This window comes from Odocoileus virginianus, chromosome 22 (genome assembly GCF_023699985.2).
Source record: "Odocoileus virginianus isolate 20LAN1187 ecotype Illinois chromosome 22, Ovbor_1.2, whole genome shotgun sequence".
In the NCBI taxonomy this organism is placed as follows: Eukaryota; Metazoa; Chordata; class Mammalia; order Artiodactyla; family Cervidae; genus Odocoileus; species Odocoileus virginianus.
This window is the reverse complement of record NC_069695.1, coordinates 24,657,933-24,683,026: the sequence shown is the minus strand read 5'-3', so window position 1 is coordinate 24,683,026 and position 25,094 is coordinate 24,657,933. Positions and strand designations below refer to the sequence as shown.

Below are 25,094 nucleotides of genomic sequence, written 5' to 3'. Positions count from 1 at the left end.
ATTTGCAGCTTTGTTCTTTACAAGCATCAGGGCAATGTCCATCATAACTGAGATGCTCACAAAGAAAGTCAGATTTGCTTGCCTCCTTTGAGTGCATTTGTGAAAAAATTAAATCACATGCCAGTTGTCTGGAATGATGTTAAGACAGCCAAACTCCCATTTCCAACGGGCTTTGGAAATTCACCATGTTTTCCCCTTCACCACTACAGTTATCTTCTTTTGGGCCCAAATGTCATGCAAGAAGCCCACAGAATTTTCCATCTGTAACATATAACACTTGGAGTCAGGATGACCAAAAAGCATTACACAAAAGATTAGGACTTCAAAAGAGGGATTAACTCCGGGGAGATGGGTCTTTAAGAAATTAAAGATCACATTTCCATACAAACATCTGCTGGAGGGGAAAAAAATAGCAAGTGGAAAAGTTCCCCAGGGCTGCAGCTCATGTGGGCAGAGTTCCCCTCTGGACATACCATGTTTTCTGAGCCCTTAGGAAACATTGAGTGTGCTCGGCTGCTGGAACACCGTCTGATCTTCTTCTTTATGTAGCTCTATTTCCGGGCTTAAGAAAGTGTTTCTGGTATGAGGGAATTTACAGCTTCAGACCACAAAGCTTCCAAAGGCACGCTTTGCCTGTGAGACGCTGGAGCCCTCAGAAACAGCATGGAGATGCATCAGGGTCACCACAGCTGATCCAGGACTGTAGACCACTTTCCCTGCATCTGCTTTCAAAGTGTCTGACCAGGCAACGTCTAACTCCACCCAAGATCCTTAAGTGTTCTCTCGTATGCCAAAAACTGGCTTCTTGTTCTATTTCCAGCCCCCTGGGGAGTCTCTATTGGCTGTGAGAAGTTTTGATCTCTTCCAGGTGGAATATTCCATGATAGCAACGATATTCACTTAAGGACATTAAAAACAGGCAACCAACTTTGAAAGTTTAAAGCAAAGAAAATCACGTTTGCAACAGCGGTGGGTGAGCACAGTGATACATGAACCACAGCCCAGGGTGCCCACTGCCCAGGGGTCCATGGTGGGTACTGGACACCGTGTAGAAGCACATGCTCAAATTCTGTATTTCACTCTCTACAGGCCAAGGAAGCAAGAGAGAACACACTTAAAAATGCTGGTGTTGTGGGCTGAACCGCGTTCCCCCAAAAGACATATTCAGGTCTTAATCCCTGTGGCTGTGGCTGTATTGGAAAAGGTCTCTGCAGATGTGATCAGTTGGTATGAGGTCATACTGGATTGCACTTCTCGGGTAATGTCAGTGGTAAAGAACCCGCCCACCAGTGTAGGAGACGCAAGAGATTCGGGTTAGAACCCTGGTTGGGAAGATCCCCTGGGGGAGGAAATGGCAATCCATCCGGGTTCTTGCCTGAGAAATCCTATGACAGTGGAGCCTGGTGGGCTTCAGTCCATGGTGTTGCAGAGTCAGACACTACTGATGGATTGAGCAGACACACAGGCTGACAGGAGGAGCAGAAGACCCAGTGAAGGAACAAAATGTGCAGTGAAACTCTCTTCACTGACTTCCCTTGCTTGCTGCACCATGGTCTCCAACTCCCCGCTGTAGATAATCACTTTAACCAACGACCACGGCACGCCCAAAGCTCAGGCTGGTAGGCCGCTCTCTAGAGCACTGTGTGAACAGTGATAGCGTGAGGTCAACGTCACCGCTCACTCTGCTCAGGAGCCTCAACGCACAGAAGGACCTGGCATCACACACCTGTGGAATGGCTGATCGCCAGCGTGCCTGAAATGAAATCCGAGGTATTTAAAGCAATTAAGTTAGGACTTCCCTGGTGGTCCAGTGGTTATGGCTCTGAGCTTCCAAGGCAGGGGAAATAGGTTTGATCCCTGATCAGGGAACTAAGATCTCACATACTTGTGTGGCCAAAAGTGAAAACTATGTACGTCATTTTGTGAGTATTTGCACTGCCCACTGTTTACTGACCTCTTCCCCTTAACCAAGCAGTTACTGTGAATAATTTAGCAGAGCTGGACCTGGGGCTCGGGGGCCTGGGGCAGTTACGACAGCGATGGTGACTGAGCCATGGCTGGGTGAGCACCCCCAGGGCTGGGAATGCAGTGAGGAGAGGGGATGGGAGAGAGGAAGTGACAGCCCGTGAGACTGCAGCGAGAGAGACTGAGGGAGCGTGTGAGTTCGCCGAGGCTGCTGTAACAAGCAGCCCGTGTGCCCTGCGCCTTGGCTGTGGCTTCCACAACAGAAATCAGTCATCTCATGCCTGTGGAGACCAAGGCTCCCCCTGAGGGCAGGATCTGTCCCAGCTTCTGAGAGCTCCTCAGGACAGGAGCCCTCACAAGGCCGCGTGTGCACGTGTCCCCAAGGGTCCCCCTTTAATAAGGACACCAGTCATTAGATGAGGGGCCCACCTTCCCCCAGCACAATCTCCTCCTAACTCATTACATCTGCCACGGCTCTATTTCCAAATAAGGTCGAATTCTGAGGTACAGAGGGTTGGGGCTCAGCATAAGCATTTTGGGGGGACATCATCCAGCCCAAGAGAATGATAGGAGGAAGGCCAGCTGAGTGCGGTGTCACAGAAGTCCCCTCTGGGGCCCTCTCATCCTTGCTCTTCCAGGACAGCACTGGCATCCAAATCCTGGGCGTGGTTTGGGCCTCCCACCAGCCCTAATGATGGTTTCCCTCTCAGACGGCCGGGTACCACTGGTGGAGACCAAGGTCTGGTCTCTCCCAGGCTCCCAGGCCCTCTCATGAAGCAGTGTTGAGACAGAATTACCAAGAGAAGACCCTCTCCAACCCCTTACACTGTTTTTTTTTCTGTGACTCACTTTATTTCCTGTAAATCAAACTGGTTAGAAAGAAGCAACAAGCATTCTCAGGCTGAGTGCTTTTCAGCAAGGTATTAATACATCTGCTCAGGAGAACCATGGTTGCTTACATTTGAAAATCATTTTCTCAAAAGCGTCAGGCAGAGTCACAGAAAAAGCCAGCATACCTACTGTTCTTCTTAAAGAGGTACGGATAGGGACTTCCCTGACAGTCCAGTGGTTAAGACTCTTGGGCTTCCAATGCAGGGGGCACAGGTTCGATCCCTGGTCAGGGAATTAAGAGCCCACATGCTTCAAGGCATGGCCAGAAAACAAAACAAAACCCTTAATTAAGGAAACAAACAAACAAGAAATATGGATAATAAGACTGTAATAAACCCTGCATGCAGTGCTGAGCCAGTGCCAGCCCCAGCTGGTCCCTGGTGGCTATGGTCCGGCTTCTCCTTCCTCCGGTGGCTCAGAGAACCAGGGAAGAAGCAGAGGAAAATCAATGGATCAGTTTGAGAACAGCTCTGGGAGACACTTTGGTGGCAGAAGAGGAAGTCTCAGTGAGGTCTGGAGGTTACTAAAGGCTTCCTCAGGGCTTCCCTGGTGGTGCAGTGGTAAAGAATCCGCCTGCAATGCAGGAGACCTAGGTTCGATCCCTGGGTCAGGAAGATCCCCTGGAGAGGGCATGGCAACCCACTCCAGTATTCTTGCCTGGAGAATCCCATGGACAGAAGAGCCTGGAGGGCTACAGTCCATTGGATTGCAAAGAGTCAGACACGACTGAGTGACTAACCCTTGCTTCCCCTTCCTTCAAGTCTATCCACTCAATGTCCTTTAGGTCTGAGGTTTTGCTGACAATTGGTTATAAACACAGATGATGACACTGATAAAGATGCTTCTCTTCCAGCCTACTGCTGCCGGGGATGGAGGGGTCTAGTCTTTTAATAAAAAACAAAAGTTTTGGGAGGAGAAAAGCATGCTGGGGAAGCAGCAGACATTTCACGGAGTCTCGCAGAAGATGCCATGCATCTATCGAATCAGAAGGCTTTGTTTCAGGGAGAAAAGGCGATGATGACATATTTCTGCTTTCTAGAAGGCCCGTTCAGAGCTGGTGACTAGCTGTTTTGTTTTTTGAAATGTGCTACTTCCTCCAACACATCTCTCAAACTAAACGAAGCTGACAGATCGGAACTGATGAGATGACAAACAAGGTTTTAATTTAGTTATTACCCATTCGCCTAGTTTCCTCCACAATTTTCAGTATAAAATGAGAAGTGACAACTTGACTTCACTTACTGCACTTTTTTTTTTTTTAACATCTTACTTTACAAAGCAGATGAAAGGTGTTGGAATCTTTTATATTTTTGTTTTTCCTACTGAGTTCGCACTTTAGAGAGACTACCCTCTGGCACACATCTCTGTCCACTATCTCAAATCTTTTTAAGTCTCTTGAAAAGTTCTGTCAACGGATGAGACAGACCAGTCCACGCACTGCAAAAAGTATTTCTTTGCCTGTGCAGAAGGCAATGATTCCCACGGCAGACCCAGGAAGGGAGCACTTCCAGTGTGTGTGACAGCCATCGACTCTCCTCAAGGCAGACATTCGAAAACCAGATGACTTCAAAAGGACCTGAAATAATGTTTGGGGGAGGGTGATGCCCACTTGAAGCCATAGCTCTTGTCTCCCATGGCCCTCAAACATTTTGAGTCCTGAGGCTGGAAGCACCCAGAGGAGAGGTCCTGTCCTAACAGGACCATGAGGGTCACTGGACAGGAACGTGTCTTTGGCCGGTGGCTGGTCATCAGTCTTCATGCTCACCTTCCAATGACCCAGTTCTACCTGGCCAGCAATCAGCTCCCTGTTGGCACCCGCTGGCCTCACAATGTTTGTCATTTTCAAGGCTGTGGAGGGCCGAGCTCTGTCTTCACTTCCAGTTAACGTCCTTATGCAGATGACAGTGGACACTGACTGGCTCTTCTCTACTAACCAAGCGGCAGCTCCCAGCCCCCACTGACCATCCTCAGAATGTTCAAGGGTCCCCTCCAGACGCCAGGACACAAGGCCCTGGACTCCTTTCTACCACGACAAATAGTTTGCTCACACATGTGTGAACAGTTTTTTTTTAAAGACTTCATGTCATTGCTGGAGAAGGACATGCCAACCCACTCCAGAATTCTTGCCGGGAAAGTCCCAAGGACAGAGGAGCCTGGTGGGCTACAGTTCATGGGGTTGCAGTGCTGGGCACAGCTGAGCACGCATGCGTTGTGCAGCACGTGGGATCTTAGTTCCCCAGCCAGGGATCGAATCCTCGTCTTTTGCATTGGAAGCATGGAGTCTTAATCCCTGGACCCTCGGGGAAGTCCCCCTTTGAGTTCTTTAATGACCATCTCCAGGCTTCTCAGCAAAGCCTCCTTCCTCCCAACATGGCAGGAACTTGAGTCGAGGGGCTTCAACACTGAGCTGCAAGAAGCAGTAGGTGTGGTGTTGTGTGTGTGCCCTGCACGCCTGAGGTGGGGGATCAGAGACCCCCCCACCCGGGCCATCTCCCAGTCCCTCCCTCCTTAGAGCACACCCAGGCCCCCTGGTACCCAGCACTGCTGCCCTGAGCTCAGCCCTGCCCCTGGTCGCCTTCAGCAGGACGTGCTCTGCCTGCTGCCCGGCTACGGTGGGACCTCTCTTCGCCCTTCTCAAAAGGCTGGGTCTTCTCCTCCCACTCATCAGCTCTTGACCCCAATTTCCTTCTGTCACCTCCGAAATTCTAGGCTCTTCCTGGTGTCCTCCTGAGTTCTTCCTTTCATCTATCTAAGAATGGTCCATCCCTGCTAAAGGATGCATCTCCAGCCCTTTCATCTTCGCTGGCACATAAAAAGCAGTTCTCACCTGGACAGGTAGGACTGGCTGTCATCACAGTTTATAGCCAGTGCTGAGGGTTCGATTTTCTGCCCGAAATTCCAGTTCTTAGATCTTCAGATGAGCTAAAAGTCCTTCCTGGTTCTGTCTGAAAATTCCCCAGTGAGACTACCAGCAACTGCATGCTTTCTGGGCTATTTCTGTTGTTCCTGGGTCAAAGGTGTGCCAGGAAAGGCATCTTCCGAACACACTCGACACTGGTGATCCCATTAGTCCAAATCTTTTACCTACATCCCTTCACTGCTTCCCCGGTGGCTCAGACAGTGAAGAATCTGCCTGCAGTGCAGCAGACCCAGGTTCGATCCCTGGGTTGGGAAGATCCCTTGGAGAAGGGAATGGCTACCCACTCCAATATTCTTGCTTAAAGAATTCCATGACAGAGGAGCCTGACGGGCTATAGTCCATGGGGTTGCAAAGAATCAGACACAACTGAGCAACTAATACAACACTCACTGCAAACCATGCCAGGTGATTATCTGACTCTGTATCCTCAACAGCATTGAAAAGTGGGGAATACTATTAATTTGGCCCACTTTTTGGCTTTGCCATTGATTTTATTTAAGAACTCATGGTTTTATATGTTTGTTTATGGTTCAAGAGATTATGAACAAAAACACCAACATAAATTAATGATGAGTAATTTATACTAAAAATGGTACAAGTGAGGTTTGGATTCAGTAAGTAAAAGACGCAATAGAAAAGAAAAATATGGTGGTTAAATGTGTAAGGCACAGTAATTGTGACAGTGAGAGTCAGGGTGAGAGAAAGAAACCCAGAGTGTATTCTATTTCACAGATGACAGTTGGGTTCATTTTAACTAAAAGCTTTGTACTTAAAATAGGAATACATACTGACTACTTAAAAATGATTTGACGGGAGAATTCAATCGTGCCATTCTGAAATTGTTGAATAGCTATAAAATTGTGTTCTCTATTCAACAGAGGTTTAAAAACTTCAAGAAAAGAAGTCTTTACAAACTGTAATTGTTAGTGTTAGTTATTCAGGTTGTACCGTGTATTTTACACTAAATTATAGTGATGCTGGGCCTTAATCATGCCATGAGTCTAAGTTTTTAGCAATTTTCATTTTGTTATAGATTAGAAAAAATTAGTGGGGCCCATATGAGCTTCTGAAAATCAGTAGATTAAATGGGCTTGTGGCAGTAACTCCACTCTGGGACGTGTCTTTAGCTACGATCTAGGTCACATATCAGAGAGGAGGAGCCACCCCCAGGGAACAGAGCTTCAGGGATCCCAAGGGGTCTTAGAGCCCTATTCCCAGCACTACCATGAGGCTTCACCATTCAATCATAATCAACGCTGGCAACAAGGATTCATGTCCACTTGTCACCAGGACAGTTTTAATACCAAGATCATATTGCAAATTCTTTCGATTGGAAGGAGATCAAACCAGTCCATCCTAAAGGAAACCAACCCTGAATATTCATTGGAAGGACAGATGCTGAAATTGAAGTTCCAATACTCTGGCCACCTGATGCAAAGAGCCAACTCATTAGAAAAGGGCCTGATGCTAGGAAAGATTGAAGGCAGGAGTAGAAGGGGATCACAGAGGATAAGATAGTTGGATGGCATCACTGACTCAACGGACATGAGTTTGAGGAACCTCCGGGAAACGTTAAAGGACAGGGAAACCCAGAGTGCTATAGTCGATGGGGTCGCAAAGAGTTGGGCACGACCGAGCGACTGAACAACAACATATACATGTTAACCATAATTTTCATTTAATAGAGTTTTCCCAAAGAACAACTCTTTGATGGAGAAACACATGCTCCCAGACAGCTGGCCCAGGAGTCTGAACTGGCGCCCGGGACGAATCTGCTGGCAAAATCAGGATCCTCCTCTCTTAATGAACATCATCATAGAGAGAGAGCCAAACCCGACTTTAGGCCCAAGATCTAGCAGGATGTTTACTGACCAGAGCACAGAACCCTGGTGAAAATAGAAAACAAAACCCAACAAAGCAGAAAAAGAAATGCCGACAAACCCTCGCAAAAAAAACTCACCTGTTTTTCTGTTCAAAGTTTCCTAATAAAAATATATTTCAGTACTATTGAAAATTCAGTTTTAGTCTAAAAAAACCAAGACTTGGGTCACCATTAGAGAGCAGCATTTTCTACAGACTTCTTTGCATGATTCTGGCGGGAGAGGGGTGGAAAGAATGGTCTGTTTGGGAAGGTTACATGACATCATGTTCATTTTTACAGTGGGCTTCACTCCGTGAGGTTTGGCCATGCAAAGGATCCCCCTTTTCTTCCCTACGGGACCAGCCCCCTCCCAAAGCTTCAGTTAGTACGGTACCTGCCATTCCTGGTATCATGCTGCCGCATATTCTTGATAAAATGAATCTTCTTAAAGTTCTTTGGTCTGGGGGAACCTGAGAGAGTTCGACATCTGAAAAACAAAGCCATTTCAAAAACAGTCAGTTGGTCTCGGATAGCTGAGACATCTCCACACAAAGACAGGAAGGAAAGACCAGACAAGTGGTTTGAGTCACCCCAAGGATAACGAGGACCTTGCGGCTGGAAGCGAGGAAGCTTAAAAAAACAAAAAAACAAAAAAAACCACCCAACAGACAGACAACTTCCTTGATAATACTGATAAGAATTTATATGGCTCTGAAGAGCCAGCTAATGAAAACTATTGTCCTCAACTGCAATAACATAACCTACGTGGATTCCAAAGACATTATTCATTCCTGTCATCTTAAAAAGAATCTTCCCGTATCAACACGGGTATCGGGAACGGAAAACTGCAAATTCAACGAATTCAGAGGCAGGAAAAAACACTGGCAAATTCAGTTTAAAAACAACCCTGAAGCATTTTTCTTCTATAGCAGGATTCTGGCTTGAATCACCTGGACGACTGCCTCAACACTCAGCATGGCTATGCTTGGAAGTCACAGCTTTACTTTGAATGAGAATCAGAGACCTGCCTAGTGGCTGTTTGTTTTTGGTTTTTTAGATAAATTTTAAATAAATATTTGTTGAACAAATTGACTTGGATTCTAATTAATTTTCCCTAGAATATATGACATGTGCGTGCACTGCAGGAATAACAGAACAGAGAGGTTTTATTTGTGTATATTTTTTCAAAGTTACCTGGCAAAATTCTAAGACACATAACTGCAACAACAGCTAGGATAAAAAGCAAAATCCCAACAAATGAGAATCTGAAGTTTGGACTTGTCTTGAGAAAGGGAGCAATGTCCTCTCTAGTTGGATTTTTGCTGCCAAAATTTTTTGTTTACTTAAACCTTTCTGACCATGGATCCCGAAGGCTGGTTTCTGGGATCACATCAGATGTGGGTCCCAAGAAGTGGTGCCCAGGTTCCCAAAGCCACAGTGAATGTCTGAGCTGGGCTGTAACCTGAGTTCAGTCAGTTCTGAACCTGGAGGCTTCAGGTAAGGGAGTAGCAAGGTGACCCAAAGAGAAGGTAAAGCTGAAGGCTGCCCCTTTGAGGGGCAGAGGGTTAAGGAATGTTCAGAGTCACACACCTGCCCCTCAGCTCTGATCTTTACTCTCCCCCAGGGGCCTGAAGGGGGCTTCTCAAGTGGCACTAATGGTAAAGAACACTCCTGTCAATACAGGAGACATTAAGAGACGTGGGTTCGATCCCTGGGTTGGGAAGATCCCCTGGAGAAGGGAATGGCTACCCACTCCAGTATTCTTGCCTGGAGAATTCCAGGGACAGAGGAGCCTGGCGGGTCGCAAAGAGTCGGACACGACAGAAGTGACATAGCACGCACGCAGGCAGGGGCCTGAAGGGAAATTAGGGGACGGCCCCGGTCTAGACCTCAGGGTGTACATTCTCCTGAAACCCCCTTATCCGCCCTCCAGTAAGGGCCAATCTTCCTAGAAGACCCTTCTTAGGGAGCACTGAAAATTATTTATTTTTTCCCCATAAGAACAGCACCTTAAAATAGAATTTATCTTGGAAAAAATACAGTGAAGTGAATGAGTGGTCAAAGCAATGACATGGTAGCAGGTATCTGGTGACTTTCATTAGGAAAGGGGGTTTCCTGGGCATTGGGTCTAGAGGCAGGAAGACCCCTGCCAGTCATGTCCACGTCACCGGAGTGAAGTGTCCACAGCTCATGGCCACACCTCGAGTGGCCCTGCCAGCATCCACTCCAACTCACTACCAATCCTAGTGACCTATCAGTAGTAATATTCCCTGGAGCTCTTGTGAGAATTACATGTGAAGATTTCTGTCAGAGCTTCATACACTGTCAAGTGACATGTTCAAATACAGAAGTTCATGTCCAAACATATGTGTGTGTATGTTAGTCATTCAGTTGTGTCTGACTCTTTGGAACCCCCATGAACTGTAGCCCACCAGGCTCCTCTGTCCATGGAAATCTCCAGGCAAAATACTGGAGTTGGTAGCCATTTCCTTCTCTAGAGGATCTTCCCAACCCAGGGCTTGAACACAGGTCTTTGGCATTGAAGGTGAACTCCTTACAGTCTGAGCAATCAGGGAAACCCACACTGTGGGACCCCGTGGACTACGGCCTGTCAGGCTCCTCTGTCCACAGAATTCTCTAGCCAAGACTACTAGAGTGGGTAACCATTCCCTTCTCCAGGGGATCTTCTTGACCCAGGGATTGAACCCAGGTCTCCTGCATTGTAGGTGGATTCTTTACTGTCTGAGCTACCAGGGAAGGCCCATATGTACACACATGTAAATATTCATATACACATTTCAAGTGTTGTGATTATTATTAAAACTTTTAACTACAAAGGGTGCATATTTTGTTACTATTTGCCTCCTATACTCTTAAAACTGCAGCCCTGGGACTGCCCTGGTGGTCCAGTGATTAAGGCTCTGAGCCTCCAATCCATGAGGTGTGGGGTATCTGATCCCCGGTTGGGGAACTAAGATCCCACCTGCTGAGCGATGTGGCCAAGAAAGTATTAAAAAAAAAAAAAAAAAGAAAGAAAACCTGCAGCCTTGGTTAAGAGTCCTGATGTCTTGGTTTCAAATAGATTCTTGTAAAGACAGGCAGTGCCCTGCCTGAGGGCATTCTATAGATGCTTCCTGTGGACCTCAGGAAGGGTTTGAATCAGGGAAGACACTCACCGGTCCCCCTTCCTACTCTGAGCTTCCAAACCCAGATCCAGCCTTCCTGGGGTCCAAGGAGCTACAGCCTCACTCTGCCTTCTTGAGGCCGCACTCAGAAGCAGACCCAACACCTTGAAGGGTCTCAGGTCTACCCCCAGAATGACTGTTAAGAGTCTGCAGGCCACTTAAGGTCCCCCACTGTCTCTCTAACACATGGCAGAAAGTTCTAGAAATATGTAGTCACTGGAGAGAGGAGGATCCTTGAAGGCATAAACGCGTGCTCCCACTGGTTTCTGGACAGGAGTTCAGGAGCATCCTTACATGGTTACCCCGTGCCCCCCCCCGGCCCCAACTGCCCCCAACCAGATGCAGAGTTTCCAGGCCCCCAGGTCTAGATGAGGGCGGTAGGCTAAGAGCTGGACTGTGACGATGCCTTCCGATGGCTCCGAGCTGCTCCCAGTCTCCATGCTTGCAGAAAGAGGTGCTGTTACCCTCGGATTTAGACACAAAATCTTTCAGCCTTCAGCTGGAGCTGGAAGTTGGCAAAAGGGCACAGGTGTGTGTCGGCACTGGTAATCACTGAATGGTACAGCAGGCGGCACCCCTCAACCCAGACAGGCTGGACCGGGCCGGGGGTGATGGCTGCCACACCTGTGGGAGCCGAACAGAGGTTTTTCTGGACACCTAACAGACAGCCTGGGTTCTTATTTCTGGGAGACCAGGTGACCACCAGACAATGTGGAAAACCCCAATCTAAAGGCTCTCACGGTTAAGGCTCAAGTCTTGGAGTTCAAGGTGGATACAAGCAACTAACTTGTGATGTTCAAGAGAAAAGCAGAACTTTTAAAAAGGTAACTGATTGCCAAGTCGCTTCAGTCGTGTCCAACTCTTTGTGACCCTGTGGACTGTAGCTCGCCAAGCTCCTCTGTCCATGGGATTCTCCAGGCAAGAATATTGGAGTAGGGTGCCATTTCCTACACCAGGGGAGCTTCCCAACCCAGGGATCGAAACTGCGTCCCTGTATTGGCAGGTGGGTTCTTTACCATTAGCTCCACCTGGGAAAGGCCCCAAAAGATAACTGAAGAGGTGCTTTATTTCTATATTAGCATACAATTCTAACTGCAAAGGGCTTCCCCGGTGACTCAGCGGTAAAGAATCTGCCTGCCAATGCAGCTTAGATCCCTGGGTCAGGAAAATCCCTCTGGAGAAGAAAATGGCAACCAGCTCCAGTATTCTTGCCTGGGAAATTCCGTGGACACTGTCGAAGGAGCCTAGCTCACTGCAGTCCATGGGATCACAAAAGAGCTGGACACTTGAGTGACTACACAACAACAACAATGCTACTGATCTAGCCCTTGGATCAGCAAGCTATTTGTTGTCTTGTGTGTGTGTGTGTTTTTAAAGCATTCATCTATCACCACCCCCGACCTAAGAAACACTTTAAGAGAACTGTGGCGTTGGCAACAATTGCCAAGGAAACCGGAAGACAGAGCACTCAGGTTAAAGCAGGTTAAGCACGGAAGAAACTAATTTCAAAACCACCTGCATTAATGTGTAAATACCCATTTAAAACCATACATTTTAAGTGACGCAAAATTAAATTAGGATGGAATTAAATTAAAAACTAATTTAATGAAAGATTAGCTCTTTCTTGTTAGCACTGATTACAGGATACACCTAATTATGCAAAAGGTTTTTAATAGATGCCTTGGAGCAGTTTGTTCTGAGTGCTGACTTTAAAAGCAAGTTGGGCTAATAGCCTTCCACCCCCGCAGTTCCCAAAACACTTTGGCGTCATTACTGGTATTTTCATTTCACAGAATGGAAAGGCTGGTAAGGACCTCAGAGATCAGTCAATTTATCCCTTCCATTTTACAGGTGGGAAAACGGAGGCCTCCACATAAGTAAATGAATTTCCAAAGCCATGCAGGCAGTTAGTATAAGAATGGGGCCAAAAATTCAAATCCCCTGACTCCCAAACTACTGCCCCTTTTGCGATTTTTATTTCTTAGGAACAAGTTTCTAAGTACATATCAGAATTTTTTTGTCGAAGTATAGTTGATTTACAACTTTGTGTTAGTTTCTGGTATATGGCAAAGTGATTCACATATATATCTGTGTGTGTGTATTTATTCTTTTCCATTATGGCTTATTACAGAATACTGACTACAGTTCCCTGTGCTCTACACAATAGGATCTTGTTGACTTTGTACATAGTTGTTTGTATCTGCTAATCCCAAACTCCTAATTTATCCCTCCCATACCCACTTTGGGGCTTCCTTGCTGGCTCGGTGGTAAAGAATCTGCCTGCCAATGGGTTCAATCCTTGGGTCAGGAAGATCCCCTGGAGCTCGAAATGGCAACCCACTCCAGCATTCTTGCCTGGGAAATCCCATGGACAGAGGAGCCTGGCAGACTACAGTCAAAAGAGTTGGACATGACTTGGCATGTCCAACAACAAGACAACCTCCTTCAATAACCATGAGTTTGATTTCTCTGTCTGTTTCAATGGTAAACATCAGAAATTTTTTAATTAAGGAAAGTCCACTAGGGAAAATCTAGACTTCTTAAACTGCCCAACTCCCTTGATTTTTACTTATTTTTTAAACTTTTTATTTACACAAGATTTGTAGGAAATTAAGTATAGCACTCTGTAAGTAGAGGCTGGATGAATTTACAGTTAAGGCAAATCAGCCATTCTGTTTTTACCCTGAGCGTTTGTGCCATCATAGGCCTGAGAGCCAGAGGACAGAGGACCAGCCTGGGCGATGCTGAGAGAGGGTACCTGACCAGGAACAGCGTCCAGCTCCTCCTCTGCCCCCTCTTTACCAGAGGAATCCCTGAGGAGGTGACATTTAGAGCCTGAGATTTTTTTTTAACCTGGTTGCCTTGGTCACAGCTACCACATTGCTCGAATGGCCATGCTTCCTGAAGCCTCTCCAAACTCCAGGGCCTTTGCAGTTCTGTTCGCTGATTGGCATCAATTGTGCTCAAATGCCGAAGCCACTCGGTGCCACTTGAGGATGTTTCTCCTCCGCATTCGTTGATTGACTTAGGCCACTTAATAGAGACGGACAGAAGAACACTTGCCCCTGGGCCACGTGGATCACAGCCACATGCCATCAGCCTAACGTGGTCCCAGAAGTTATGAACATTTTCTTTTTTTCAATATTTATTTTATTGACTATTTGTTTGGCAGTGCCAGGTCTTGGTTGTGTAATCAAACCTGGGCCCCCCTACATCGGGAGCATGGAGTCTTAGCCAAAGAACCATGAGGGAAGTCCCTTGGACGTTTTCAAAAAGCCCTCAAAAGTGGAAATCTGACTGTCTGGCCCTGACTTTCTCTTTAGAATGATATCGGTGACGAGATTCACAGTCACGAATGCTTCGGAGCAGATCCTAGGCCTGTCTATGCTCCAAGCTTTATGCAGGTGGTCGTGGACATGACCTGTGGCCTGAGAATGAGGCTCTGTGCAGGCAAGGGGACGGCTCCAGGGGGAGACTCTCCCTCCATCTCAGCACCCTCCAGGCTCAAAGGGACGAGCCAGGGACTTTCGAGTCCTGGCTAGAGGTCAAAGCAGGACGGGTGAAAATGTGGGTTCCGAGGAGCTGTGTGAGGGTGTGAGAGCACACGCCCCCTCACAGCCTGCCAGCATCCCCGGTAAATCCACAGCATCCCATCCTACTCGCCCCCCGCCCTGGCCCCCTGGGCTGACCCCGTCTTCCCTCAGCCACTCCTCCACCGGCCAGCCCAGCTGGGGCTGCAGTGAGGACTGAGGGGGACGTGGTGTGGGTCCCCTGCCCTCCAGGAGGGCCAGGGGGACCCAGCACAGATGAGAGGAAGGAGAGCTGCCAGTCAGAAGCCAGGCACAGCTCCGCAACTGCTGTCACCCCCCCCCCCCGCCCCCACTCCCCGCCAAAAAAAAGATGCCTTGAAAGCACTTTTCTAATCTGGAGGGAGACACAGAAGGCTTTCAGCCCGGAGGGAGCACTCACAGCTGCCTTAACCTTGTCCCCACCACCTGACCGTGGAGGAGCGCAGCGGCCCCTGTTAACCGAGTCGGAGACTGCAATGCCTGTGTCCCCTCTAGGAAAGCCAGAACAGGGATGCATTCTTCTCCATCAAGCAACCATTTTCAAAAAGAAAGGGCCACAGCACCCGAATTCACATGCAGACTGGGCTATTCTGGTACATGGTTGGGATTTCACAGTGCTCTCCTTCTAATATTCCAAAGGGTTGGGGTTTCCAAACTGAGTCTGGGGGTCAGATTGTCATTTTCAGAATTTAATTCTGTAAATCAAGAACTGGAAAAGAAGAGCAAACTTTGGCCTCCTTCTTGTATTGCAGGCCATCCACATACACATAAACGCAACCAGAAAACTGACCTCCGTAGAGGGGCGTTCTCCTCAATGTCTTCCAGGGTCTCCAAGGATGATCGCTGGGAGATGAGGCGACGTCTGCAGAGAAAGGGAAAAAAATCTAGGTGTTAAAATTGCATCATGAAATGAATCAGGAATTTCCATAAAGCTAAAACTGTTCTAAAAAATAGTCTATTAAAAAAAAAATCAGACAAAAGGTGTCTTTAAGAGGCTGTCATGTTCCCGGACTATGCCCTGAATGCCAAGCCCATCTTGCCTTGCTGAATCCTGACGTTCTCCCTGGGAAGAAACAAGGCGTGATGGAGACATTTTATGCTGCCAAATAACAAAACCAGACAAGGTGCCTCTTACTGCATGTAAGTTTGGTACTGTGTGTGTGCTGTGTTCAGTCGCTAAGTCGTGTCCCACTCTTTTGAGACCCCATGGACTGTAGCCCGCCAGGCTTTTCTGTCCATGGGATTCTCCAGGCAAGAATACTGGAGTGGGTTGCCATTTCCTCCTCCAGCGGATCTTCCTGACTCAGGGATTGAACTCACATCTCCTGCATTGGCAGGTGGATTCTTTACCACTGAGCCACCTGGGAAGCCCATTGGTACTGCGTGCACATTTTCTAAAGCATTAGATATGTTTTTACTATTAAAATACTGTTAAATATTGAAATATCAGTGATCTGAACCAGCTTTACCTGATAAATATTAAATTTTAAAACCATACTAAATAAAATATCAAAATCATTAGGAGGCAATAAATAAAACTTATGGTCTCAGGGACTTCCCTGGTGGTCAAGTAGATAAGATTCCATGCTGCCAATGCAGGGGACTCAGGTTCCATCCCTGTTTGGGAAGCTAAGGTCCCACATGCCTTGTGGCACAGCCAAAAGATGAAAAACAAAAGCAAACAAAACTTATGGTCTCTGGATGGCCATGATTTCAAAAGCAACTAGAAACACAGATGACATCATTCCCCTGGGAGAATTTCTCAGCGACCATTAAGAATATATATCAGGACATAACTAGGCAAAACACAAATGCTTTCTAGATACTAAAGAACTGAAAACCAGCTGCCCAAACCTCCTTAATCTTCTTTTGACCAACTGAAATAAGAATGGGTCCTAGATAACTCAGAATATCTGACACAGGGACCAGGTTGGGTGACGGTTGGCAATTTCACAGTAAATCCACTTGAACAAAGACCATCACTTCATAGTACAACAGGTGATTTGGCTGATGGTGGGGGATGGTGGAGATCAGAAAAAAATCTGATTCAGTCTTTACCTTGGAAAGGACTAAAATTAGAAGGATAAGTCTATTTTATATCACCTGACAACATTTAGGTTAAGAACATGCAATTATAACAAAGGTCTAATTTCTCATAAAGAAAAAAATGAAATGCTTTTTGCTTTGTTCTGTGTGTATTGTTCCTGACCAACCACGTGGCTACCTTTTTGTTTCACGTTTTATTTTTAATAAGACAATCAGAAAGGTCATTTTTGCAAACCGTTTGAGGGCTTCATCGATTTTCTCAGAGCCTGTCTTCATCTTTTAAAAAAATATTTACTTATTTATTTGGCTATGTCGGGTCTTAGTTGCAGCATATGGGATCTCTGATCTTTAAGGCGGCATTCAGGATCTAGTTCCCTGACCAGGGATTGAACCTGGGCCCCCTGCATTGGGAGTGTGGAGTCTTAGCCACTGGATCACCAGACAAGTCCCATCTTCATATTTTGACATCAAGTCCTTTCTAAAACAGTCAGCACGTTCTCCCTGCTTTTCTCTCCAGTGACCCTTGTCCGTCCACATGTGAGAACCAGAAGCACTCCGACATCACCTTCAGTGTCTTCATGACATGATGACCTTTTGTAAGATATGCAGTTTTACTCTGCAGTTAACTTACACTGAATTTCCATTTCTCTAACGTTGCCAGATTTCCAACAGTCAGCCAGACTGGAGGCAATGGCCTTGGGGAGATGCTGGTCTTAACTGAGGGGTTGGAGAACTGATTTCATAGGTGGGGATTTGAAAGGAAGCCAATTCTTGAGCAAGCAGAACCTCTCTATGCAGCCCCATGGGTCTGCAGACTCGGCTCACCAGGACTCCTGTGACCCTCTGGTTGAAGGAAGGGTCCACTTCATCCACTGAGATGCAGTTCCTCCGGGTGCCAGGTCTGGCTGGAATGTAGTCACAGGCTGGGATGGGGGCCTAGTTAGTCGCACTCCCAGCCACCAGAGCTCTCAGAGATAGGCGTCGCCAAGCTCCCCACCCAAGGGATGGTGTGATGCTACAAGGAGCATGTGTGCTGGGGCAGACAGACTCAGATATCAATCCTGGAGTCTGGAAGCTTTGGGACCTTAGAAAACCTCTTAATCCTTGAGCCTCAGTCTCCTCATCTATGAAATGGGGAGATGAGAGAAAGTAAGAAAGAGAGAGACATAAAGTCCTTGGTTCAGGACAGTTCGTGACCAGGAACTCCTGGGTTCTCATTATCACTCCAGTTCCTGCCCCTGGGGCTGCACCCTGACCCACCACCCTCCCCGCTCAGCTGGCTGGGGCCAGCTCGGCTCTCTCAGCTCCTCCAACCCCAGCCAGTGGTGAGGTAGCTCCAAACACCCTGTGCCTGAGTCAACCGGGGACACCTGCTCCCTCCACTCCTACCCCTCCTTCTACGCAGAACTAACTTGGTGTCACGTGTGCTGATACACCGGCCACCCATAAAATTAGTGTCCCCACACTTCTGTGTGCTGCTTCTCACTTAATACCAACATTTCCTCCATGGCTGTGATTAAAATGGTAATTTACTCTGTCTACTTCTGGATAATGTTCTGAGTTTTTAAATCAAAAGTGAAATACTATTTTAGGTATGCACCTCTAGATTGTCATTAGAAAACCTATTCACAGGCAGAAATAAGTGTATGGATTTCGGATCCTCAAAATCCCAACAAATTCCATCAAACTCCAAGCCTTCCTTTCTAGAATAGCATCATCAGGTGACAGGTGAACAGATATTTGATGTTTGGCTCAACCTGCAACCGGGGTGACTGCCATGACTGTACAGCTTCAAGCTCTCCCTTCCTTCAATCATCCTGACAGAGGTCAACCAGGAAGCCCTGAGGTCAGCCCTGGGCAGCAAAGATACAACTGAGATTGCAGCAAAGGCCAGGCAAGTGCTTTCTGCCCACCCTCCCGACCACACCAACAGCGAGCCTGGCCGGTTGGGACTGTAAAGCTGACCCCGGCTTGACTCCTGTCCTCAAGGAGCTCATATTCAAGGGGGAATCTGTGGGACCCCCAGCAGGGAATTCCATTAACAATCCCTCAAGCCCCTCTGGCATTTGGGGCTGCCCCTCCTCCCACCTCAAAAATGGTGAGACCAGTATTCCAGATGCAAAAGCCAAGGGAACCCACAGGGGACACATGAAGCCCCCCGGGGCACCCTGGGGCGCAGAGGCTCCTGTCCAGCATTCAGACCTGGGTTTCACCCTAGAAAACTAGGTCCATTCCCACAAGCACACAATCTGACAATTTCCTAATCTAAAAGCCACAGCCAGCATGCTCTTTGAAAAATAATCAAATTAGGATACATCTTTCTACGTATTTATAAGGATTTGTTTTCTAAAAGCTATTAAATCAGATATTCTCTTCATGAGTTGAACAGCTATAAATTCTCCCTTTCTCTCTCTCACACACACAGAGGCACTTTTAAGGTCTGGATTCCTTAATGGGAAAAAAATCCAAAACTCAAATGCCCAACTGTTCCTTTAAATTCAGCAAACGTGCCTCCCGTCTTCATGAACAGAACCAAGCTATACACTCTTTGAGATGCATATATAGAGCTTGGAAGGAACTACCACGGATCCTTATAAAGAAACCATCATATGCATGTATACACTGCTATATTTAAAATGGATAACCAACAAGGATCCGCGAAAGAGCATAGGGAACTCGCCTCAGTGTTACGTGGCCGCCTGGATGGGAGCGGGGTTTGGGGGAGAACGGATACGTGTATATGTATGGCTGAGACCCATACATACGTATACATGATGACCGGTGGATATGCTGTCCACCGGCATATCACAGTGTTAATCAGCTATACGCCAATATAAAATAAAAAGTGAAAAAAAAAAGAAAAGAAACTGTCATATGGCACCAGGAAAACGAAGACGTGATCCCTGCCCTTCCTGCCACAAAGGGTCTGCCCTGTGGTGGTCGCTCATCTCTGCCCCCTACCACCCGCTACATCCTTCCAGGCTGTGTAAGAACCTCTTCCCTTGCCTTCTATCCTCAGCCCCAAATAGAAGGGAAGGCTAAGAATAGGTGCCAGCCTTCACTAGGCACTTTTCACACTGCAGTCTGCCTCATAAACCAAGTCCATGACTGTGCAGACTCCTAACCATTGGGCACAGTTAACAAGCAGAGGTCTTTGCATATTTTAATGACTGATGAGGAATACTTAGCTTTGGACCAAAACAGCATGCCCCCTTATTAACCAAGCAGACATTCAATAACAGCTCAAGCACTCTGCGCTGACATCACTACACGGATGGCTGAGTCCTCAGAATTCAGGGTCCCCTGTGTTGTCTGACAACTATTATCTGGGTCCCTCCACACTGACCACCAACACCTTTGAGGCCGATGTGGTTCCCATTCAACACTCATAGGTGAGTCAGCCTCCCTAAAGCCCCCAGGCTCACTTTAGAATATTATCCTTTGAAGGCTGGACTCTGCTGGGGCAAGGAAATGCAATCCATGATGCATTTGTCTATCTAGACATACCTAGTCCTGGGAGTCCTGGCAGTGGCGCCTCAACAAAGTGGACGCTGGACTCACTGATGTCCCTGCTGACCAGTGAGGCCAGGGCAGGGTCATCCTGGGTCCCGCTGGCCCAGAGTAATTCCTTTATGGGGTGACCCAGGGCAGCGGCTCGGCCCCAAATCCAGTGTCAGGGAGTGGGCTCCACCCGGGACAGCAATGGCCATTGATTTAGGACCAACAGGGGATAAGGAAGGTGATCCCTGGTCCAATAAGTAAGTCGGGTTGGATCAATGCTCTCCATCCTGGCTGCACCCAGGGAACACTCACAATCTCTGGGAGAAAAACTCCAGCTTTGAGAGTAAGAAGGGACCCTGACCGCCTGAGCCAACACATCGCTATCTTGTGTGGCTCTGGTTCTCCCCAGGTAAGGAATCCCCTTCCCAGCTGTAAGGCGGGCCGCTGGACGGCACAACAATGAGGAGCATGAGGGCCCCACAGATTGCTCGGCTACACAGGGGCTGTGCCAGCTGAGGTCGTAATTACTTCAAACCCATCTAGACAGTTAGCATGATCAAAAAACCCCAACCAAAACCTCCAAACACAAAGAACTTTTCCCTGCATTCACCAGGCACCCACACACTTGTAATTTACTTGCTTTGTTACTTGTGTCCTTCTCACACTGACCACCTCCTTCCCGTTGGAAAAAAAGCGACCACTCCAGGGGACTTCCCCAGTGGTCCAGCAGTCAAGACTCCACGGTCCCACTGCAGGGGGGCCTGGGTTTGATCGCTGGTCAGGGAATCGTGATCCTGCATACGTTACAGTGTGACCAAAAAAGAAAAATTACAAAACCAAAACAAGTACAGGGAGAATAACATGGAAACATATATATTAGCGTATGTAAAATAGATAGCCAACAGGAACTTGCTATATGACTCAGGGAACTTTGTGACAATGTAGAGGGGGTGAGAGTGGGTGGGAGGAGGTGGGAGGGAGGCTCAGGAGGGAGGGAACATGTGTATACCTATGGCTGATTCATGTTGATGCATGGCAGAAACCAACACTATATTGCAAAGCATTGATCCTTCAGTTAAAAATAAATAAACTTAATTATAAAAAGCAAAAACAAAATGGCCCCTCCCTCCAGTGAGCTGTTCAGGGAAGCGCTCGCTCCCCTCACCTGTGCAGGTTCAGGGGTGGAGCGTACTTAGCCAACAGCAGGGACTCGATCAAGGCCAGCTGAATAAACTCCTGGAGTGTGGACTCAGCAGGTGGGTGTTTGGGGAATCTTCCCAGAGAGCATTTTCCTGGCCTTCCACTCAAGGCTTCTCTATACACAGTTATTACTGGGTCTTCTCTGTTCAATCCACCGGATCCCAGTCTGATCACTAGGGCCCAGAAATCATCCTCAGAAAGCATCCCATAGACTCACTACAGCGAGAAGCAGTAGATGGCAGAAGATCCTCCCGCTGCAGGAGAGGGAGGGGGGATGGGGAGAAGGTTCAGTGCCCCTAGCACAGCCCAGCAGTGTGCAGGTAGAAGGCCTGATCTGTTTAATATGGAATTCTTCTAAATTTATTAAACATTCATTTCCTCCCTGCTTTTTGACTGTAAGAGTAATATGTTTCATTGTTAAAAAAATTCGAATCAGGAAATGAAGTAGAAACTGAGGAAATGACCTGCAAACTCCAAGGTCCAGAGAGCACCCTCTAAGAATCTGGTGTGTGTCCTTTCAGACTTGTTCCTAGTTTCACATATACTTATAAATGTAAATATATATATATACACAGCCTCCTCTGTCCATGGGATTCTCCAGGCAAGAATACCGGAGTGGGTTGCCATGCTTGCCTCCAGGGCATCTTCCTAACTCATGGATCGAATCCACGTCTCTTACATCTACCTGCATTGGCAGGTGGGTTCCTTACCACTAAGCCACCTGGGAAGCCCCTTCAGACATATACTTTTTATTTATCTGGGCTGCATCGGATCTCAGCTGCAGCACATGGGCTTCCCTAGCTCTGGTGCATGGGCTTCCCTCTAGTTGTGGCACACAGGCTCAGTAGTTGCAGCATGTGAGATCAGTTGTAAGGCATGTGGGCTCTTAGTTTCCTGATCAAGGATCGAATCCAAGTCCTCTGCATTAGAAGGCGGATTCTTAACCACTGGACCTCAAGAGAAGTCCCAGAGATGGACTTTTTAGCAGGTAGGGAATCCCTTTGCAAAATGTCATAAGATCCCATCCCTTGGTCAACATATCTCACCTATCAGAGAGGGCTTATTACTTCATCCAGCCATAAAGAGAAGAACCCCTATGAATCCAAGAATCATACTTTCATTGATACAGCTTTTGTGAAAATTCTCGCTTTCGAATACCAGGCTCTCAAGGTCAAGTGCTAATGTTCCACTGCTCTTTCCTTCATTTCCCTCACACGGCTTCTGATTGTCGGGGTCATAGCACCAGGAGCTCGAGCTCCAGACTCAGCATCTAAATTGGGATGACTTTGGTCGTGATCTGGCAAATTTTAAAGCCAAGATCCCAGATGCTCCTGTAGCCGAAGCTGTCAGATTGTGCTCCTTGAAGAAGCAAACTGTTTTGCACCAGTACATACGTGTTCACAGATGAAGGCAGAGAAGCCAGCTGCCACCTCTCAACAGAAGCTACAGAGTCTTAGAGCAAAACGGCCCTGGCTTCAGCCTGAAGACGCGTTCGTTAGACGCATGCTCAGTTCTGCTTTCCACGGATCTAAAGCGATCTGTCTCGCAGCAAAGGTGCTGATGGAACTAAGTGAGGCCCTAGCTTGCCCATGTGGCAACAGCTGCTTGTCAGACTGTGGAAGAAACTCCAGAGGAGAGCTGGGGACTCTGACATCACAGTCTGGCTGGGCCAGGCCACTAGGCTGGGGTGACTGCAGAACCCCTGGCCTGGACCAGTTAGGCCCTGCAGGGGTATTAGGCAGAGCGCATGGCTGGTTTGCTTGAGCAGGGAAAAAAACCCTCTCCCCTGTGGCAGCATAATGCATGTATAGTCAGATCCACCCTCAGAATACTTATGTTCACACTCCCAGAGGCTCATGGGAGGTTTTCTTGCAAAGGAAGAAAATAGATCATCTTTAATAAAAGAAGAGCTGTGTGGATCCAGAAACAGGACACCCCCCCCCCCCAAAAAAAAGGCTAGGAAACTGATTTTGAATCTGACTACATTTTAAGAGTTACTAGTTGATGAGCTGGGCAAAGAATCACATTGAAATCAATATGCTGAGATGCCAATCAGCTTGTTCAATTAAGATCTGTTTCTATGTTTAAAAAATTCATCCATTTATTTCATATTTTTGCAAACATTTATTTATTAATGGAATATCAAATAGCAAGCAGCAAGCTGGATGCTGAGAGACAGCAGTGTATAAATACTGTCCCCTCCCTCATGGAGTTCACATTTACGATCAGGAAGACAGACAAGAAACAAGTAAAATAATTCTAGTTGTGAAAGAGATTAACACAAAGGGGGAAGAAAACAAATGACCTAATAATACTGTGGGGCTACTAGCAAGATGGACTTCCCAGGTGGCTCAGTGGTAAAGAATCCGCCTGCCAAAAAAGGTGCTGCAGCAGACACAGGTTCAGTTCCTGGGTCAGGAAAATCCCCTGGAGAAGGAAATGGCAACCCACTCCAGTATTCTTGCCTGGAGAATCCCATGGACAGAGGAGCCTGGTGGGCTACAGTCCATGGGGTTGCAAAGAGTCAGATGTGACTGAGCAACTGAGCATACACACACACTCAGGATACACATACGTCATCTGTAAACGTATTTAGTTCTTGTTGCCACTTTTTTTTTTCCATTTATTTTTATTAGTTGGAGGCTAATTACTTTACATCATTACAGTAGTTTTTGTCATACATTGAAATGAATTAGCCATGGATTTACATGTATTCCCCATCCCGGTCCCCCCTCCCACCTCCCTCTCCACCCGATCCCACAGGGTCTTCCCAGTGCACCAGGCCCGAGCACTTGTCTCATGCACCCAACCTGGGCTGGTGATCTGTTTCACCCTAGATAATATACATGTTTCAATGCTGTTCTCTTGAAACATCCCACCCTCGCCTCCTCCCAGAGTCCACAAGTCTGTTCTATACATCTGAGTCTCTTTTTCTGTTTTGCATATAGGGTTATCATTACCATCTTTCTAAATTCCATATATATGTGTTAGTATACTGTAATGGTCTTTATCTTTCTGGCTTACTTTGCTCTGTATATTGTTGCCACATTTCTATACTCCTGTCAACAAAGCAACTCCAAGTGTTTACAGGGAATATGGAGGCACTCAGCTTGTCCGAGTCTACTTTTGTTTCAAGGTTCTCATCAGACTCACCAAAACCTGGCAAACCAAGGTGTGAGGTCATCTTGGCATGGAGGGCTATGCACAGACAGACTTGTGGGCAGGGTTTAATAACTCTCCAGGTATTTACACCTCAGATTCCCAGTCCACCCTACCCACTGGGCCCTGCTGATCTTACAAAATCCCCTTTCCATCATGTCATTCCCTAATTTGAAGATCCACAATGATTCTCTCTGGGAACAAGTTCAAACTCCTCTAAAAAAGGGACTAAGACCTCTGACGTCAGAGGTCAGAGCAAACACAGCACAAGGGGCCATCCTGAAAGCAGGTCTCCTGGGGGCATTCCTGGGGTCCCAGGGAATTGGGGTGGGGGGCTTGGCCAGGGCCACGAGCTGACAGGACCACATTCTGATTCTCCTGCCACCCCATCCTGGAGGGAAGGGCCTGGCCCTGCAGCTGGAGGGAGCAAGTTGGCCAAATGTACAGAACAAGAACCAAGAGCAGGTGTTTTTGTTTTTTCAGGACCCAGAAAGGTTTTGGGCTTTGTGTGACTGATGAGATAAACAACAGTGCCCTTCAAAAGAACATGCCAGATACCCATGGAGGGTGAACAGGGGGGCCCAAGCCAGGACAGGGTGAGGATGGAAAGGAGACATGAGCCATAAAAAGACCACTCAAAATAAAAAAAAATCAGCTTCATACGAGAAAGGAAAGAGGCCTGTTGATTGAAAAGAATCAGTTCAAGGAGTGTGGGGCCAACTCACGTTTGTTCTGGGTAGGAACCAGAATCTAAAGAATCAAATCCAGGTATTTCTGTGAAAAGGGTGCCCTGAGTC

General features: G+C 47.3%; 1 protein-coding gene across 2 annotated transcripts in view; it reads right to left on the bottom strand.

Annotated features, from left to right (window-relative positions):
• Positions 1 to 25,094, bottom strand: part of CABLES1 (Cdk5 and Abl enzyme substrate 1) — a 101,450-nt gene that overhangs the window by 40,198 nt on the left and 36,158 nt on the right. For both annotated transcript variants that reach the window (XM_020881758.2, XM_070452738.1), the window contains exons 2-3: positions 15,182 to 15,253; positions 8,032 to 8,124 (exon numbers count right to left, since the gene is read on the bottom strand). In XM_020881758.2, the coding sequence (XP_020737417.2) occupies positions 8,032 to 8,124; positions 15,182 to 15,253 (165 nt within the window). The remainder of the gene's footprint in view (positions 1 to 8,031; positions 8,125 to 15,181; positions 15,254 to 25,094) is intronic.